General features: G+C 47.7%; 1 protein-coding gene across 1 annotated transcript in view; it reads left to right on the top strand.

The window, feature by feature from the left end:
• Alpk2 (alpha kinase 2) overlaps positions 1-17,588 on the top strand; it is a 125,102-nt gene that overhangs the window by 74,105 nt on the left and 33,409 nt on the right. Inside the window, exon 5 of the mRNA XM_021214980.2 lies at positions 10,184-13,526. Coding sequence (XP_021070639.1) covers positions 10,184-13,526 — 3,343 coding nt within the window. The remainder of the gene's footprint in view (positions 1-10,183; positions 13,527-17,588) is intronic.

Below are 17,588 nucleotides of genomic sequence, written 5' to 3'. Positions count from 1 at the left end.
CCCCCCCCCCCCAGTGCAGGCATTAAAGTGTAAGCCACCACCGCCCAGCTCCTCTTGTCTTATAGTGAACTCCAGATACAGGATACTCAAGAAACGAAAGACAACGGTTTTTCTTTTCTTTCATTTGCTCATGTATACGTACATGCGTGTATGCATTTCAAATGTGTGTGGGCCTACATGTGTGCGTATGTACATGCCCATGTGTAAGCAAGTATAGAGGCCGGAGACTGACACTGTGTGTCTTCCTCAGTCGCTCTATTTTATTTACAGTGACAGGGCTTCTCCCTGGATGCACTGAATTGGATAACGGCCAGCTTGCCCCTGGGGTCCCCTGTCTCCACTTTCTGGGATTGTAGGGAAGACTCAGTGCACACTTGGCTTTTATGTGGACGGTGGGGATTTGAACTCTTGACCTCTCGCTTTCACAAGAACACTGTACTCATGTCTCCAGCCCTGACAGATACTCTCCTGACCCATCTTAAGTGAAATTGCTAGAGCTGGTGAGATGGCTCAGCAGGTAAGAGCAAACTGACTGCTCCCCCGAAGGTCCTGAGTTCAAATCCCAGCAACCACATGGTGGCTCACAAACATCTGTAATGAGATCTGATGCCCTCTTCTGGTGTGTCTAAAGTAAGCTATAGTGGGCTTATATATAATAATAAATAAATCTTAAAAAAAAAAGTGAGATTGCCATTTAGTAGGCCATCCTCTCTGGTGTGAAAAGTATACATTGTCTCCTGATAATCCATATCCCAAAGCCCCTCAACCTTAGGTACCACTTTTTTTTTAATCAGCATCACCAGAATTTAAGGTACTTAGCAGAGATCCTGCATGTGTTAAGGGCTTAGAGACCAGCAGTACAAATGGTCCCAGCACCACTCACATATCATGTAAGAAGCACCGTGAACACAGAAAGCTACTGGTTTGTGCTCCTTACATCCACACTACATGAACAGGTAAAGACCCTACTGGGAGGACATGTGTGCCAGCCACGGGAACCACATCCTCTCCCCACAAGAGACCAGAGTGGTATTTTCACAAACTCTGTAACTTTCCCAAGAAGTCAGGACAGGAACAGTACACACCAATTGCTTGCAGCTTGGTCTCTCTTGGGGGAGAGGAGTAGAGTGTCGTGGAAGGGACAGGAGTGTTTGGGATCTGGCTTTCAGGACTGAGGTGGTTTTGACAGCATCCCACAAGATAGCAGCCTCCACTTCTCTGTGTACTACTTCAGCACTCAAAGCCTTTAAGTGAATCCTCTTTCTGGGCGAACAGGCAACACCTAAAAATAAACTCAAGGCTCTGAAACATTCTGGTTTGCCTTTAAGCTTTCTTTGGCTAGGGACTGGGATGTCTATTTTCAGTTTTGCAGCCCTAGGTGGTATGGATTTGATCTATCATATGACAGATGGCCTAATGACACTGAGCCAGTCAATCATGATGCCACAGTAGGTTGGTTATGGTGGGGAGGATTGGGGACAGTCTCATTTAGCGATTCCTGGAACCACTAGAGAAATGGATGGTGTGTAGACAGAGTGCTCTTTGGGCCTCGCCCAGGTAAGGACAAAACAGTAAAAGCACGCTAAGAGAAGAATGAAAAGGGAGTTGGGGGAGACCATCACAGCACGGTAGGATGTGTTGGCATGTCGAGATGTTGCCTGGGATAAGCAGTCGCCCTAGAGGCTTGGTTCTCTGGCCCCGTGAGGTGGATCTGGCTTTCAGAACCATGATGATCCATGCCTCCTCATGTTTCTCCATTCCTCCTTCCTGACTCGACTTCAAGTTCACCTTGCCTCGGGCCCTTTTGATCCCTTGGCACTTCTATCAGGCCCTTGAGTTCCCTCCCTGGGAACCACACCCCTTGCCCTTTGTGACTCTATCCTTCCAGCTAATCTCTCCCAGGAACTGCCGGAGCCTCTGGAGTACTACGGGGTGAATCTTACATGCCATCATCATCCCTCCATAAAATATCATCCTCATGCCCACCAGGAGGCTTTAGCTGCTAACAGAATAATAGCGACCTAAACGTAAGAACTCTTGTTTATCACAAGAAGTCCAGGACCAAAGGGACTCATGTTGCTCCAGTCCAGAAGTCCCAAGTTCTTTCTTCTTGCCCCACCTGACCATCACAGCTTTTCCTTCTGGTCACCCCAGGTCTGGAAGATGACAGCTGGGGTGATAGGTTTCACATTTTAATTAGAGAAAGGAGAGGAAGAAACGGGGTTCCTACCCGAGTTTGTAACTGTTGCGATTTAGATGTGTCCCCCAAAAGTTCATGACTTGGAAAGTTAATCCTCAAATTCATTTGTTGGGCTATTTGGAGGTGGGGCCTTTGGGTAGTAGTTATAATGGATGATATCTTAAGAATGTACATTTGTGGCTTGAAGAGAGTAGAAAGAGATATGCTTGCCGGGCAGTGGTGGCACACACTTTTAAACCCAGCACTTGGGAGGCAGAGGCAGGCGGATTTCTGAGTTCGAGGCCAGCCTGGTCTACAGAGTGAGTTCTAGGACAGGAAGGGCTATACAGAGAAACCTTGCCTAAAAAACAAAAAACAAAAAACAAAAACAACAACAACAAAAAAAAAAAAAACAGAGAGAAAGAGAGAGAGAGAGAGAGAGACTGAGACTTGCTTGCTACATCTCAATAATGTGATGCCCTCTGTCCTGTTATGATGGACAAGAAGCCTCTCGTTAGGTTCTGGGTAGATGGTGGTACCACACATTCCTGATCTTCCCAGTCTCCAGAACCAGAAGCCAAATGCTGAGCTTCTTCATAAAGGACCAGCCCTAAGGATTTTTTTAATGGCCATAGATAACAGACTAACGTAATATCTTACACAAGGAAAACGTAACCTTTGCAGAAGCCCTTTGGTGAGATTCTTCACACATCCAGTTAGACAGACTGTCCCCTTGGTCCTGTCTGGCAGTGCAGGAGTCCGGGGGTGGTGGTGGTGGTGGTATATGACTTGCCTGTCTCCCTCAGTTGGAAGCAAGAGAGAAAGGGATTATGGGTACTGTGATGTTAGTCAGCTGTAGTTACCACACCCGCCTCTGATCAAGGCTGAAGAAGCGTGCAGAGAAGCGTGAAGGACTTTTCTCAGAATACATGCATTCCGCACACCAGCATGGCCCCTGCTTTTTGCACCATAGGAAGCACATCACTCGAGGAGAGTTCCAGGCTCAGTCCTCCAGCATCCTGTTCCATCCTGTTTGCCACTAGCACAACTTGCCAAGAGACATTGTCTTTCCCCCATCCATCTTTGTGTCTCTGGTTTATAAGCTATTTGAGAGCAGGGATCTTACCTCAGACCGTCTGTTGTTAGGGACTCAAATTAGCATCTTGCCCTTTGCTGGCATCCAGGACAGTGTCCTGAATGATGGGGAACATAACCTCCAACATCATGGTGTGGAAAGAGAGGCAGTACCTGTCCCATGAGACCCACAGCAGGCTTTCTTAGGAGGCAGCATTTGGGCGATTTGAACAAGGGAAAATAATGTGTTTGTGAAGAGTTTCCTGTGGAAACTTTCAAGCTTTAAGCTTTCAAGTTTGTTTCTCCTTTCAGAAAAGGAGGTTGGAAGTGTTTCTAATTTTAGTTTACTGCTCTTCTCTCCTTATATGGAATCATCTGTTCGTTCATTCGGCAACACCGTACTTTCTGTAGGTGAACCTCTGGAGACTCAGAAATGGCTAACAAGAGTCCATGCTCTTCCCCGTGGAGAGGAAGACAAACCTGGCCATGTTTCATGCAAGAAGCACCACTGTGGTGTCTAAGTGTCTTGGGACTCAGAAGCTCTGGCTTGTATTAAGGGAAATATCCAGCCTTTGGTATGGTTCAGCTTGTTCTAACTCCGTAATAAGAAAATCTGAGTTTATCCAGATGTGGTGGTGCACACCTGTAATCTCAACTCTTGCGAGGCAGAGGCAGGAGGATTTTAGGAGTTTAAGGCCCTCTTCAGCAATGGAGCAAGTCCAGAATCAGCCTGGGTGCCAAGAGATTCTGCATCAAAGCAAGAAAGCAAAGGAAAAGAGTGAAGAAGAGAGGGGAGGGGAGGGGAAGGGGGGAGAACAGGAGAGGAGAGGAGGGGGAGGGGAGGGGAGGAGGGAGGAGAGGAGAAAGTGAGGCTGTTGGAGGCTGAAGGCTAAGCAAGTATGAAGCTCTAGATCTGATCTCTATCACTGAAGGAAAAGCAGAGCTGAGTTGGAGAGGGCTGGGTATCCAGACACACACGGCTTTAAATCAGGGATACTCCGTCGACTCTGGGACCTGGAGGAGCTTTCTGACCCCTGAGCATTGCTGAGTTCACGTTATCAGTCCCAGTACCTCTCAGCTCTTGAGTGTATCCTTCATTCTGTGGTCCGTGGGAGTGAAATTCCATCAGCCTCCTTTCAAGTGCGCACTGACTTAGGCTTTCTCAGCAGAGATGAAGTCGTTGAGGAAGAAGGGGGTGCCTGCCATTCTACATGAGTGGTTAGAGATGGTGTGGGTGTGTGGACATCATAGCGTGTCTAGCTGTGAACATGGGTCCAGTCCTCAACTGTGATTAGCCTACTGATGGCCTTCTGTCAGCCTGCTCTGTTTAGGAGTTGGGGCCCTAAATGGTTCATTCAAAAGGCCTCATGTCTGTGTCAACACACAGCGCCCCCATGGCTCATACAGTTATAAGTATAAGTATATGTGTATGTATATGTATATGTATATGTAGACTATATGTATAGGCTAGTGTACACAGGGCGACTGGTCCTTCTGAAGATTCCCCACCTGCCACACATGGTCCCGCCCAGTCTGAGGCCTCAGTCTCTACCCTCACCAGTGCTAGGACCCCAGCTCATCGCTGCACATGATCCCTGGTCCCTGCCTGAGCTTGGAAGACATCTTTGTTAGTTTCCCAGCAATTCCACTGCAGCTCTGACCTGACTAGTCCAATGAACTTCTGTGATCTCTGGCGGCCTGACCATCTCCACCTTGGCCTGCATCCCATCCAGGCTTCTCCTCTGTCACCTCCTTCATGCTGGGACACCGGGAAGTTTCCTCCCATCTCACAGTGGTCTTCCATCCTAGCTAAGAGTCCTTTATACCACACTTCCCCTCCGGGGCCCACTGTATGGTTCTCTCTCCTGGGGGGGAGTCAGGCTGCTCACCCACTAGTTAAAAGAGGCAGTAGCATCTCTACTTCACATTTATTTTTGGATCAAGTAAGGAGGCCATTGTAAGACCCAGGGCTCTATTCACCAGGGCCGTTCCATTTCCTCTCTGCTTCATCTGCTTTTTGTTTTGTTTTGTTTTTTTGTTTTGTTTTGTTTTGTTTTTTCACTCAGAACAAGGTTACCTGATGTCAGTGTCTTCTGGGTGTTGGGCAGCCTGCCATGTACTGACAGGATGGTGCTGACGTGCATGTGGTTAGCCTTGGAGGAGGAGACAGTGGGTCAGAGTGGCTACAGTGGTTACCTGGGGTCCCATGTAGCACAGTGGATTAAGCTAACTCAGGTTGACAGGCATCCTGTCTATGTAACACAGCAATGGCAAGCTTCTTCCTACAGCCATAAGCACTCTTCATTCTCCCCCAAACAAGAACAAGTTTACTACATGACAACTCTCCCTCTCTACCCCAGAGTTTCACTTGATAAACTTGGTGCAGCCAGCAGCAGCGGGTACCCATTTGCCCGACCTCTTCCATCGTGACACAGCTAGGCAAGGTCTGAGCCACTGGGTGGCATGAGCCTCTGGTCTTCCTCTCGGAGAACTGGTCTCTGAAGGAGACAGGCCCGTCTTACTCTCTGAGCTGATACTATACACCTTCGAAAACCTTGGGAGTGAGATGTTAAGGCTCTACTCTGAGGGGCTAGAGAGATGGCTCAGGGGTTAAGAGCACTGGCTGTTACTCTTCTAGAGGACCTTGTGTTCAATTCCTAGCACCCTCATGGTGGGCCACAGCTGTCTGTAATTCCAGTTCCAGGGGATCCAACACCTTTACACAGACATCCATGCAGATAAAACACCAATGCACATAAAAGTTTTTTAAAAACCACTTATATAATAATATTTAATAAAATAATTATATTTAAAATAATAAGATATATTATATATAAATATATGTAGTTTATATATACACACATATATACATATATACATATAGATACACACACACATACACACACACACACACACACACATATATATATATTCCATTCTGAGAAGAACCTTGTAAGTTCCCATCTCCTTCACAGAAGGGATGAAAGGCCTGCACTGTCAGATGCAGCTCAAGATGCCCACAGCTCTGTTGAGATGCTCATCCTCAAAGAGTGCAGACATCCTTAGAGGACCTCACATCAGATTTCATCATAGAGTTGGCCGCCTGGAGTTAACTTCTGAAGTCCAGACATTTTACATGTCCACTAAGGTTTTCCAGACTCTTAGAACACCTGGGTTCAGTAGGTGCCCACTGCATGCCCTTCAGATGATGAATTTACACACAGTCTTGCCTTATGCCATCATATGTGGTGTTTCCTAGAGTGGGGGGTGTTAAAATACGATTTTAAATAGAGATTTTTAGATCTAATTACTTATTTATTTGTCTCCACATGTGTGAACCATGTGTGCACAGATCCTGGCAGAGGCCAGAAGAATGTGTTAGATCCCCTGGAATTACAGGTATAGGTAGGTGACTGTGACCCACCTGATGTGGATGCAGGGAACTGAACCTGGGTCCTCTATAGAAACAGCAAACACTCTTAGCTGGTTGCCATCTTCCTAGCCCTAAGATTGATTTTTGTTTATGAACATGTGTTTATTCATGCTTGTGTGTGTGTGTGTATGTATGTATGTATGTATGTATGTATGCCCTATGTGTTTGAGTACCTTCAGAGGTCAGAGGAGGCCATCAGATAGATGCCTTGGAGCTGGCATTACAGTCCATTATGAACTATCTCACATGAGAGCTGGGAACTGAACGTGGGGTCCTCTGGAAGTGCCTGGACCACTGCACTGTATTCAACCCCAGTGGGATTTTACTTTAAAAGCAGGATCGGGAAGGAATGAGTTCATTGCCATAGGACTAACTACTTTAAACCTCACACTGTGCTGTGACACGGGTTACTCTCAGAGCCGTGTGAACTGGAACATCCCTGCCCCATCCTCTAAGACATCAGTTTGTTTATGCCATCCTGAGGATTGAACCCCTGGTCTCCCCCACACTATATCCAGGCTATCTTTTACCTTTTGTTTTGAGTAGAGCTAACTAAGTTGCCCAGGCCTTAACCTCACTATGTAGCCTACGCTGGTACTGAACTTGTGATCTTTCTGCCTCAGTCTCCTTTGTAGCTAGGATCGCAGGCCTGTTCCAGCAGGTCAGAGCCACGTGTTAATTTCATTTTAGAGTAAGCCCATTGCTCTGTTGATGTAGTAGTCATGCAGGTGCAGGCAGAAATAAATAATCCATCTAAATGGAGCCCTCTGGAAGAAATGGCAGGGTGTCAGGCAATGAGTTCTCCACACAGTAGCTACTTCTAGAATGTCCCTTGGTGCTAACGATATTGTGATGATAGCAAGACCTTAAAATAAAGGACTGGTGTTGGGTGGGGCATGGGTGGGGGTGGGTCAGGGACATAGAGGAAGATGGATCTTGGAAGACGTGGGTAAGATAGGACATGTTTAGAGGGGGACATGAGTTGGGAAGAGACGCGTGAGAAGAGACATGGGTGGGTGAGCACATGGGTCATGGGAGTTCAGGCAGAATAGAGCCCTGGGGAGCAGAGGTGTGGTATTTTCACTGGGCAGTCTCTAAAGTTCTTTTCATTCCTGGTCAGAAGCTGCCATACTTTCTGTGCTTAATGACTTGGTAGTTTGCACCATAGCTCTTTATAAAACTCTGAATCAAAGAGGCATAGGAAAAGAATACTCTCCACATATTTGTGGGTGTTCGGGTCCGGTGTGTGTGTGTGGGGGGGGGAACCATCCTAGTGGGATGGGGAAGCAAGATTGCTCATCGCTCTTTCACAAGTATTTCGTCTGTTGTGAAACTTTTGCACACTTTAGAAAAGTCTCGCTCCTTGCTTCCTCTAAGTTATTTTTGTGGTTTTTTTCAATTTTCTCTCTTAGTGCGATGATTTTTATAAAAGGATGTAGAAAAAAAGAGCAAAGAACATCCTTCAGTGTGTGTACCTGTGTGTACTGCCACAGCTGGTAGACACAGGAATAGCTTTCTTTTTAGAAACATCAACGTTAGAACAAACGATGCCTGTGGGTAGAGCCTTCTGGCCTGCCTTTCTCCCTCTTGGGGATAGCCTGGCATGTGGCTCAATCTGGCCTCAAACTCTGGTTGGAGGTCTCCCTTAAAATAAGGCTGTCCCTAAATTCAAAGCAAAGCTCTTGCAAAGGCAGAGGTTTGGTGGGGGACCTCCGGTGGCAGCGCCCTCCACTGGTACATGCTACATTTTCTTCCTTTCTCTTCCAACAAATACTTGTTGAATGCTTACAGTATGCTTATTACTGTACCATAGCTTGATCACACATAAAATGGGTGGTCTCTCAAGACAAGCCCTTGCCTGTCACATCTCCCCATCCTACTTCTTAGTAGGTTGGGGGAGCTCAATGGCTGTTGGTTGGATCAGTAAATGGTCTTTATCACTATGGAGTTCAGTTTGTCTCTTTTAAACCAACGAAATCCAAGTTCAGAGGACATGAGGCACTTAAAAGAAGATGACAGAGAAATGACTGACAGGCAGCACGCATCCAGGGAGCACCGGAAAGTGTCCTAGGTGACCTTGGTCCCACTTCCTGCTGGCAGTGGGTACGGGAATCAACCCTGAGGTAGAAGATAAATAACACTATTAAGATCTATTCACATACGGAGTTAGTAGAGAGAAATCTCTGGACTTCCCATGGGAAAGAACATTTCAAGTCCAGAAGAACATTATAGGCCAGAAGAGTGATGGCAACCTCCTTCGCTCTCTCTGGCCCGTGCACTGGAGTAGGGCTCTATGGAACGAGAGTCCCGAGGTCAGAGACAGCATGGCTTACCAAAGACTTACCTCCCATTCTTCTTGGCTGAACATGGTTTTGTTTTGCTTTGAAACAGCTGTTGGCTAGAACTTTCAAGAGACAAGAGGACAGTCAAGGAGTTTTCTTTCTCCTTAAATACAACTCACCATCACCCAGTATTCAGTGCTGAGATGGGCTGGGTTTGCAGACTGTAGGGTTTCTCCCTCCCCCTCCCTCCTTCCTTCCCACCCCTCTCCTTCTTTCTTTTCCCTTCCTTTTCTCCAAACAGCATAATCATCTCTTACTTCTTGGGAAGGTCACTTCTTGCCCAAGAGTCTCATTGAAAAATCCAGAATTTTTATCTGTTTTGAATCAGAAATGATTGGCAGTGTTGGTGGCCTGTCCGATTTCTCTTATTCCGTTGGAGACAGGCTTGAAAGATAGGCCTACATCTGTTCTTTTCCAGCTTTGTTTTCTGAAGTTCTAGGGGGAAAAAAGAATTCTATTCTTAAAGTATTTAGAAGGAGAACATATTTTTCTTGCCTTCTTCTAGTGCATGTATATTTTATTTTTTTGTTTGTTTGTTTGTTTGTTTACTTGAAATCTCACTATGTTGCCTGGGTTGGTTTTGAACTCAGGCAAGCCTTGTACCTTGGCCACGGGAGTGCTACCATAATAGACATGCATTACCGGGTCTGACTCTCTCTTTCTCTCTGCCTTTTAGTGACATTATTAACCAGTACACTATAATATTTGGAGGACAAAAGATGCCCTTTGCCACTTTGTAAAGCAACATTGGATTCACTTGTCATGACAATGTAACAGTCAGCTATGGGCAGGTCTTTCTCGGACTGATTTGTTCAGAAACAAGTTTACCATTCAATTTATTTCCATCTCTTTCCCTTGGAGAGAGGAGGGAAAAAAATCATTAAATACGTGAGGATTGCCAGGAGGTGTTCTGCATATAATGGTGAGATTAGTCCCCTGGAACACAGAGTGATTTAAATTCACACTTCCCCAGGAAGTCTCTAATAGCCAGAGTGAGTTTGGGGATTCATGTTCAGATTTCAGTCATTCCAGCTATGGTCCTTATCCCTTATTAAAGTTGTCAAGGATTAGCACCCCCTGGGCTGCAGATAAATCCTATTGTGGCCTCTCTCAGGAACAATTCTATTCATATCACTTTTCTTTTTTTTTTCCTAGATGCAAATTCAGGAAACCATTGGGGAGAGCAGTTCTCTAGGTCAGATGTCGGCCTTTCCAGTGCCTGCTGAGGAGTTGTCTACATTTTCCGGGGCCACGATACATTCTGCCTCCTACTTGAGTGAGATCAACAGGGAAAATTTGTCATTGACCCAAGACCCGGGCCTGGAAAGCTGTCCTCAAAGCCTCCAGCAGGAAGGCCGACCGAACAGAGACGGTGACTTGCCTGGTGCTCTCTGGGCACTGAGTCCCCTAGAAGACAATGAGGAAGAAGTGTTGCAGCCTCCAGCCTCGGTGGCTCTCCCTCAGGGTGATGGTGTCCACTTCAGGCAGTCAGAGGCTCTCTCTGATGCTTTCCCCCAGCCCACGGCTCCCTCCCTCCCCTTGGAAAATGTGGGCAGTGGGTCAAGGGTCAGAGAAGTTGCATATGGGGTGGGGTGTTTTGAAGCCGGTGACCAAGAAACATGTTTTGCTACCATGGATCTCCTTGTTGGAGCACCAGTTGATAAATATTTGCCTCAAGAAATTTGCCCCGAGGACTTGGAGCTGACAGAAGGTCAAAGCGAAGTATGTGATTTATATTCTCCTGACAAGATACTGGCTGTTCTACAGACACAAGGTTCTGAGTCTCCACAGTCCACAGACAAGAGCAGCCAGGATGGGAAGTCAGCCGAGGGCCCTCTTTTTAACAGTACCTTCACCTGGGACACAGCACAGGAGACCAGTGAAGATGCTTTGGGAGAGACAGCAGCTGATGTGGGGAATCCTCCCTCCATCTTCGCTTCCACACTACCCTACAATGAAAGAGGGTTTGGGGAGTCACAGCCCCTTTATTCTGAGACTATCTCCTTTGTAAAGGATAGTGAAGGGGGCTATGGAGGTTCCAGTCTCAGTGTCCCGGTTGCCATAGACACACTTGCCAGCTATAGTTCTGATGGGGAGTGCTCAAAAGAGCAGTCAGCCGAACCAACTGCTAATGTCTCCTGCCATCAGGTGACCAGGGAGACGGAGGGCATATCAACTAATGCCACTGAAGTCCATGAAATCAAATGTCACTCCGTTTCTGTTCCCCAGGACAATGACTTTGATGTTGGTGCCGATCAAGCCTTGTGTGAGGCTCGAGATGAAGATAATTCCCAATCTCTCCCTGATGACAACCCACAGTCAGGTCATTCATTAAGTAGCACCACAGGTGAAGCAACCGGGAAGACTCTTGTCCCAGCGCCGAGCAGTGCAGGAGCTCATGGCCACTTCTCTGTGCCCGAGGGACAGGGTTTGTGTAGCAGGGCTCTTCAGATGGATAACCAGCCTGGGTATCAGAGCCAGGCTGTGGAGGGAGCCCACAGCAGAGGCCTTGAAGAGGACTTCCAAGAAAAGGGAAGTGGAACGAAGCACCGCATCCTGCCACAGAGCACATCGCACCAGGTTTCTCTTTCTGCAAATGACTTCCAAGAAATTTTGCCCTCCATACCCACCACGCAACAGGAGGACAATGTGGAACCCTTGGAGCACTCCCTAGCAGATTCCAGGGAAGAAATTGAGTGTGGCTCAGACCCAAGGACCAGTGTCTCAGAGGCGGCTGAGAAGACTGTGGGAGAAGACAGTCATTTGGTCGGCAGTGTCCCAGCTCTCCCTGACATCCTCCTTGGAGAGAAAGATGACGCTGGACTAGGGAGTTGGGCTGTGGGTGGCAAAGTGAAGATCATAACTCTAGAAGCTCCTGTCTTTGAAATCTGGCCACCAGAACTAGTGAGGCATCCTGGGTACAAGGAGGCAGAAGTTGGTCTCACGATGCCTGGTAGGAGCTGGGCTCTATCTGACATCCTCAGAGCAGGTGCCACCAGACCCCAGCCAGGTGCCTTAGAAGGAGCAGCATGGGTTCCCAGCCCTCAAGCTGACACTCTCATGGCCCTTGGAGCGAACAGGGACACCTGGCAAGGTGCTGCACCAGACAGACAAGCATACCGCAATTGTCTGTCTTCCCAGGGTCTGGGCCAACCCCTACTCCTGGAGTCATCTGTAGACCCTGTCGAGGACAAGGAGTTAGAGGTCACGGACTCTCCATCAGAGGTTTCCAAAACTGGAGAGATGGAAATGGCTGAGACACTGAATGAGGAACAGGAGGAAACCCAGCAGACGCTGCATCACCCCGCCTTCGTTAACCAGTCGGTGAACTTCCCTAGGATCCTGGAATCCTCTGTGGACCCCATTGACGACAGGGGTGAGGTCGAGGGTGTCTGGCCTGAGAAGCCAGAGCCCTCTGACTTCAACATAGAAGGAAACGAATTCATTGCTGGAAACACGTGTCAGAGGGTAAAGATCCAACCCACTAGCCTACAGCTCCCACATCCCCAGGACAGCGGGGAAATCATTCCACGTGAACATATAACCAACCAAAATCACATAGAGCTAGCAGATGCCAAAGCCAGTCAGCTGTATGAAGCAAAAGCGGAAGCAGAAGCTGCTATTTGGCAAGCCCAGGGTCCTGGTGAAGAAAGTCAAGGAATTCCAAGTGTATGCAACATGAGCCAAACACAAGATGGTGGTGACAGAAGCCTAGGAGAATCTGGGCAAAGGGGAAAGGAGGAGAGCAAGGTCATTTCCCCCCTGTCTCCTCTTTCTAGTTGTCTCACAGGAATGACGCATACATCTGTCAAGGCTGATACCAACAACTCCACAGGCCACATTTATGGCGGATCTGAGCCCAGAACCAATCAAAGTGTAATTCCTATGAAGAAAGAAAAGGGAACCACCGAGAACAAGTATGGGAAACCTGTGCCCTTTTCAGAAGATCTCACAGACACCCCTTGTACTTCATCTCCCAAAGGAAATGTCACACGCTTGTCAATAAGCCATGACATGGAGGAACTGAAATCAGAGGAGCTTCAAATTGCAGAAACCAAACCCCTAAACTTATCTGACTCCCCAACAATGACCTTGGCTCTCATTTCAGGAGAATGTGAGTCAGAGAAAGACCCCGAAAGCTTGTTATTTAGGGACCCATGTCCAAAGGGTTCCGCCCTGGGTAGCGGGAAGAAGTCCAGAGATGAACAGCAGAGGCCTGTGGCAGCCCGGGTCAGCAAGGCACCTGGGGACCAATCAGCAATGGCTGGGTCAGAGGAGGGCAAGAAGAAGCAAGAGGCTTCTGGGAGTGGACACTTGACTGCAGGGATAAAGAAGAAAATTCTATCCAGGGTGGCAGCCCTGAGACTGAGGCTGGAAGAAAAGGAAAACGCAAGGAAGAACTCCATCGTGAAGAAGACACCTAAGTTTGAAAGGTCTTTGTCCCGTACTGATGAGAAAAGAGACCCCAAAAGGGCCCCTTGCAAAGCTGAAGGGAAAGGTGAGACTGCTGCGTCTGTCCCTTTGAGTCCCTTTGAGTCCTTGTCAGTTCAGGTGAGCATCAGGTGGGTGTGGATGCCAGGATTGCGGCCAGTCGTCCCATGGTTCTCAAACTTGAGCAGGCACAGTTCACACGCATATGCTTGCTCAAAGGCCGAGTTTCTGGTGTGGGCGTGGCTTCTGATGTGGGCGTGGCATCCTCAAGAATCAGTACTTGTACCCAGGGGGCGTGGCAGGAACCCCTCACCACAGGTGCCTGCTGCTGTGTGATGGGGGAGTATGGTGAGGATGCTTTTTAGTTTCATTACCATCTTTAAAAAAAATCTCCTCTAACAGAAGAGCAGAGTTACTGACGTAGCTAATCGGGAAAACTAAATGACCACACGTGGAGGAAGGTACATAAAAATATTTCAGTACAGTTTGAGATGTTCTTTAATTGTTGATCCCCCCCCCTTCATTAAGCATGGATTAAGGGATCCTTGTTTTTCTTTTCAATTTTAAGTGTGCAAAATTTCTTCCCGGTACCTCAATTTACTCAGGTTTTCAGTCCTTTTGAGCCTCAAAGATATTGGCTTTGTTCCCTCTGTTTGGCTAACTGGACCGCTTCAGCCCTGCTCCCCCACAACCTCACAGAAGCTACACTCTTTCGGAGCTGTCTCTTCCCTTGCTGCCTGGCAGAAGTCTTGAGAGAAGACACAGGGCACTGCCGGGACCCTGTGTGCTAGAGCAGAAGGCTCTCATCCCACTGAGAGGAGCTTTCTCCATTCTTAACCCGCGAACCTGATCTGGATGCTGGGGTTTCTTATGCACAGCCTTTAACCCTATTACAGAAAGGGTTACTTGGAACCCAGGATTTAGTGCCTGCCAGGCGTGAACTCTGTTGACTGAAGTATGCCCCTAGCCCCTTGTCCATATATGCTGTTCTAAACATATTTATAGAGAATGGATCAATGTGTTAAAGGGTCTCAGAAGTGGGTTCAGAGCCTGGTGATGGTACACACCTGCAATCCCAGCCCCTGAGGGATTGGGCAGCTAAGGCAGAGGGACAGTGAGTTTGCAGTAAGCTTGAATATATAGTGAGTTGAAGGTCAGCCTAGACTACACAGTGGGACTGCCTCAAAACAACAACCAAATGTTTCAGTCCAGAAAAAGATAATACAGTGGGTGTTCTCATCCATAAAGCTACACACAGGAAAGGGATAGTTCTGAGTGTCACTACTGTGGGAGAGTTTGGACCAAGCCTAGTGCAACCTCCCTAAGTACAAAGGAAGCAGAGAGAGAGAGAGAGAGAGAGAGAGACAAAGAGAGACACACACACACACACACACACACACAGAGAGAGAGAGAGAGAGAGAGAGAGAGAGAGACACGGGAGTGCACTCTGGATGGTTTGCTGGTGGGGCTAGCAAAGCAGGTACGTAGGGCTCAGCCATGTCCTGAGAAAGCCTCCTCTGAGGCCATTGAGCGGTGGCAAAGGGTTTCCCAAGCCAGGGCAGCTCAACGCAGCACGAAGGACCTTGAAGGCCATTGAGAGGCAGATTCAATGTTAAGATTTTCTACCGGGGGTGTCTGCTGTGTGACTTTTCCTAGGGACACAAGAATAAACATGTATTCATTGCAGCTAGCACATCAGTGACACACCAAAGAAATGATTTGACTCAAGAAGTCTGGTGATCCAATGTATTGGCTGGAATTACAAGACCATGAACAAGGGGGTTACTCACAAGCACACAGATGTCTCCAAGCTCATGAGAGCTGAGTCTTGGGAGGTCTGGGCACTGACTTGCAACTTCCCTAGCAACTGTTGCTGCTTATATAACCTTGAGATGGGGCCCTGAGAATCTCAAAGGTTCTAGAAGCTTCTGAGATTCATGAGTTGGCCTTGAATTTCACTGACTTCAATTCAGAAGAAACAGCATCAGGATGGTGTTTGTGCTGTTGTGTGAGGGACTGCATTTCCCCTGTACATAGGAAGTGCTAACCACGGGAATCACCCAGCACAGGGATGAAGAACTTAGTTCAAACACCAGGTCACTGACACTGCAGGGTTGATGCCAATCTAGCATTAGAAGGTAGAGTGGGTCTTATCTGCTCCCTAAAGAATATGTTCCTTATAGGGGGTGTGGAGCCATCGGGTCCAAAGAACCAGAGACCCTCACCTGGCCTTCTCTGAAGTCCTCAGGAGGAAGTTTTGAGAGGATTGGCTTGTGTCTAAACAGGGCTGCTCTTTCCCAGCTGGGAAGAAATCAGCAGTAGGCCAGCCTCTCTCCTCTTGAGCAGCAATTTCCTTTGAAGAGAAGGATACCAAAACACCAGCTCTCACTGGTTCAGGCTCACAGCTCCTTGCTAGTCCATGTCACGTACTTGGTTTGGCTGACCATTGGTTTACTAAAGGAACAGTTGTTTTTATAGGTCAACTCCAATTATTTGGGATAATTAGTGTGTGTTTCCTTAGTAGGCACCTGCTGTAAGCACTCATGAGCCTACACACAGGTGAGGATCAGTGATCTGGAAAATGATTTACTGTTATGGGATGTCTGCACTCCTAAGCGCTGCCCTGGACAAGCACCTGCCTTTTCCCTTTAACTAGTTATTCCTGATTAGCATGTATGAGCGCCTCCCAGTGACTGATATCTTTAAGAATTGATGTCACCAGCGAGCACTCAGTTCTTGGTTTGGCTCTGTGGCTTTCGCTCCTCCTGGCTCCTTGCTGTTTAACATGGCCGACCGACCCACTAGGAAAAAACAACATGGGCGTGCTCGCTTCTGCTGCAGGGCGTGGGTCTTGTAAGACTCCAGTCCTCCTCTCTAGAAAGGGTGGGTCATATGATGCCAGGTGCTGCTTTGGCTGCCTGGACCCAGCTGCCTAGTGCTCTCCTGCAAACAGATTTAATGCCCTCCTCCTGTGTCGGGCAGGATAGGCATCAAGAGAGTGTGCTCAGGTATCCTGGGAAAAATGAAGCGGACCCTGAGAGTTCTTTCTTTGGATTCCGAAGCTTAGCACAATGGAAGCTTCCTGTATAGCAGGAGACTCTAAAAATTACATTTGTGTGTGCGTGCGTGCGTGAGTGTGTGTGTGTGTGTGTGTGTGTGTGTGTGTGTGTGTGTGTGTGCGCGCGCGTGTAGGCAGCTTGCAGAAGTCAGTTCTTGGCTTTCGCTAGGTGGGTCTCGGGGATTGAACTTGGTCTAAGGCTTGACAGCAGGACTCTGTAGCAGAGGATTTTTTTTTTTTTTTTTAAATCTTCCCTCAAGCAGGCTGGGCAGGAGATAAACCCAATGGTGCTCCTGTGCCTTTGCTCACAAGCTGCATTTCTACTTGTTGGCCACAGGAACAGGATTTTGGCTGAGGGCACGTTTCCCAGAATCCATCTCTGTACCTGCTTTATGCTCTCCTCTTCATCCCACGGTGCAATTGGTTCCCATGATATTGACAGAAATCTCTGCGAGGATCTGGTTGAAGGATTTGTGACTCAGCCAGTCCATTACCACTTCCTGGGGCCCAAGTCCGATTTTATATTTTATTCTGCGATCATATTGTCTGTGGAGTCAAGGAAATATTGGAAAGCCATTAATGCAACACATTCAGTGTAGAGAAGTTTGAGGCATCCGAGTGAATAAAGACCTGAATTGGTATTTCTGGCTTGCCTGTGGACTAGACAGCATTCTATGATAATGTGTCCTTCTGTGTTACCACCTGGGCTGAGATAAACTGACCACAGTTCCAATAATGATGAACAGGCTGGGTCCCTCTGGCCTCCTATTGTTCTAATGCCTATACTGCCACCTGGTGGCTGCTCTGGCCAATTACACATTTCTCCTAATGCCCTGTCTCTGGTTAAACTCAAGAGGCAACCTCAGAATCACAGACCAACCCACGGGAGTCATTTCCTCACCATTTGGGTTTCGTTCATACTCACGTCACTCTTGTCAGTGAGAGGGATGCAAGGCAAGTCACTCCAGTCCACCAGATCACCTTCACAAAGACAACTGCACTGTGTGTGTGTGTGTGTGTGTGTGTGTGTCAGAGAGAGAGAGAGAGAGAGAGAGAGAGAGAGAGAGAGAG

Source organism: Mus pahari, chromosome 15 (assembly GCF_900095145.1).
Source record: "Mus pahari chromosome 15, PAHARI_EIJ_v1.1, whole genome shotgun sequence".
In the NCBI taxonomy this organism is placed as follows: Eukaryota; Metazoa; Chordata; class Mammalia; order Rodentia; family Muridae; genus Mus; species Mus pahari.
This window is presented reverse-complemented; position numbering and strand designations above follow the sequence as displayed.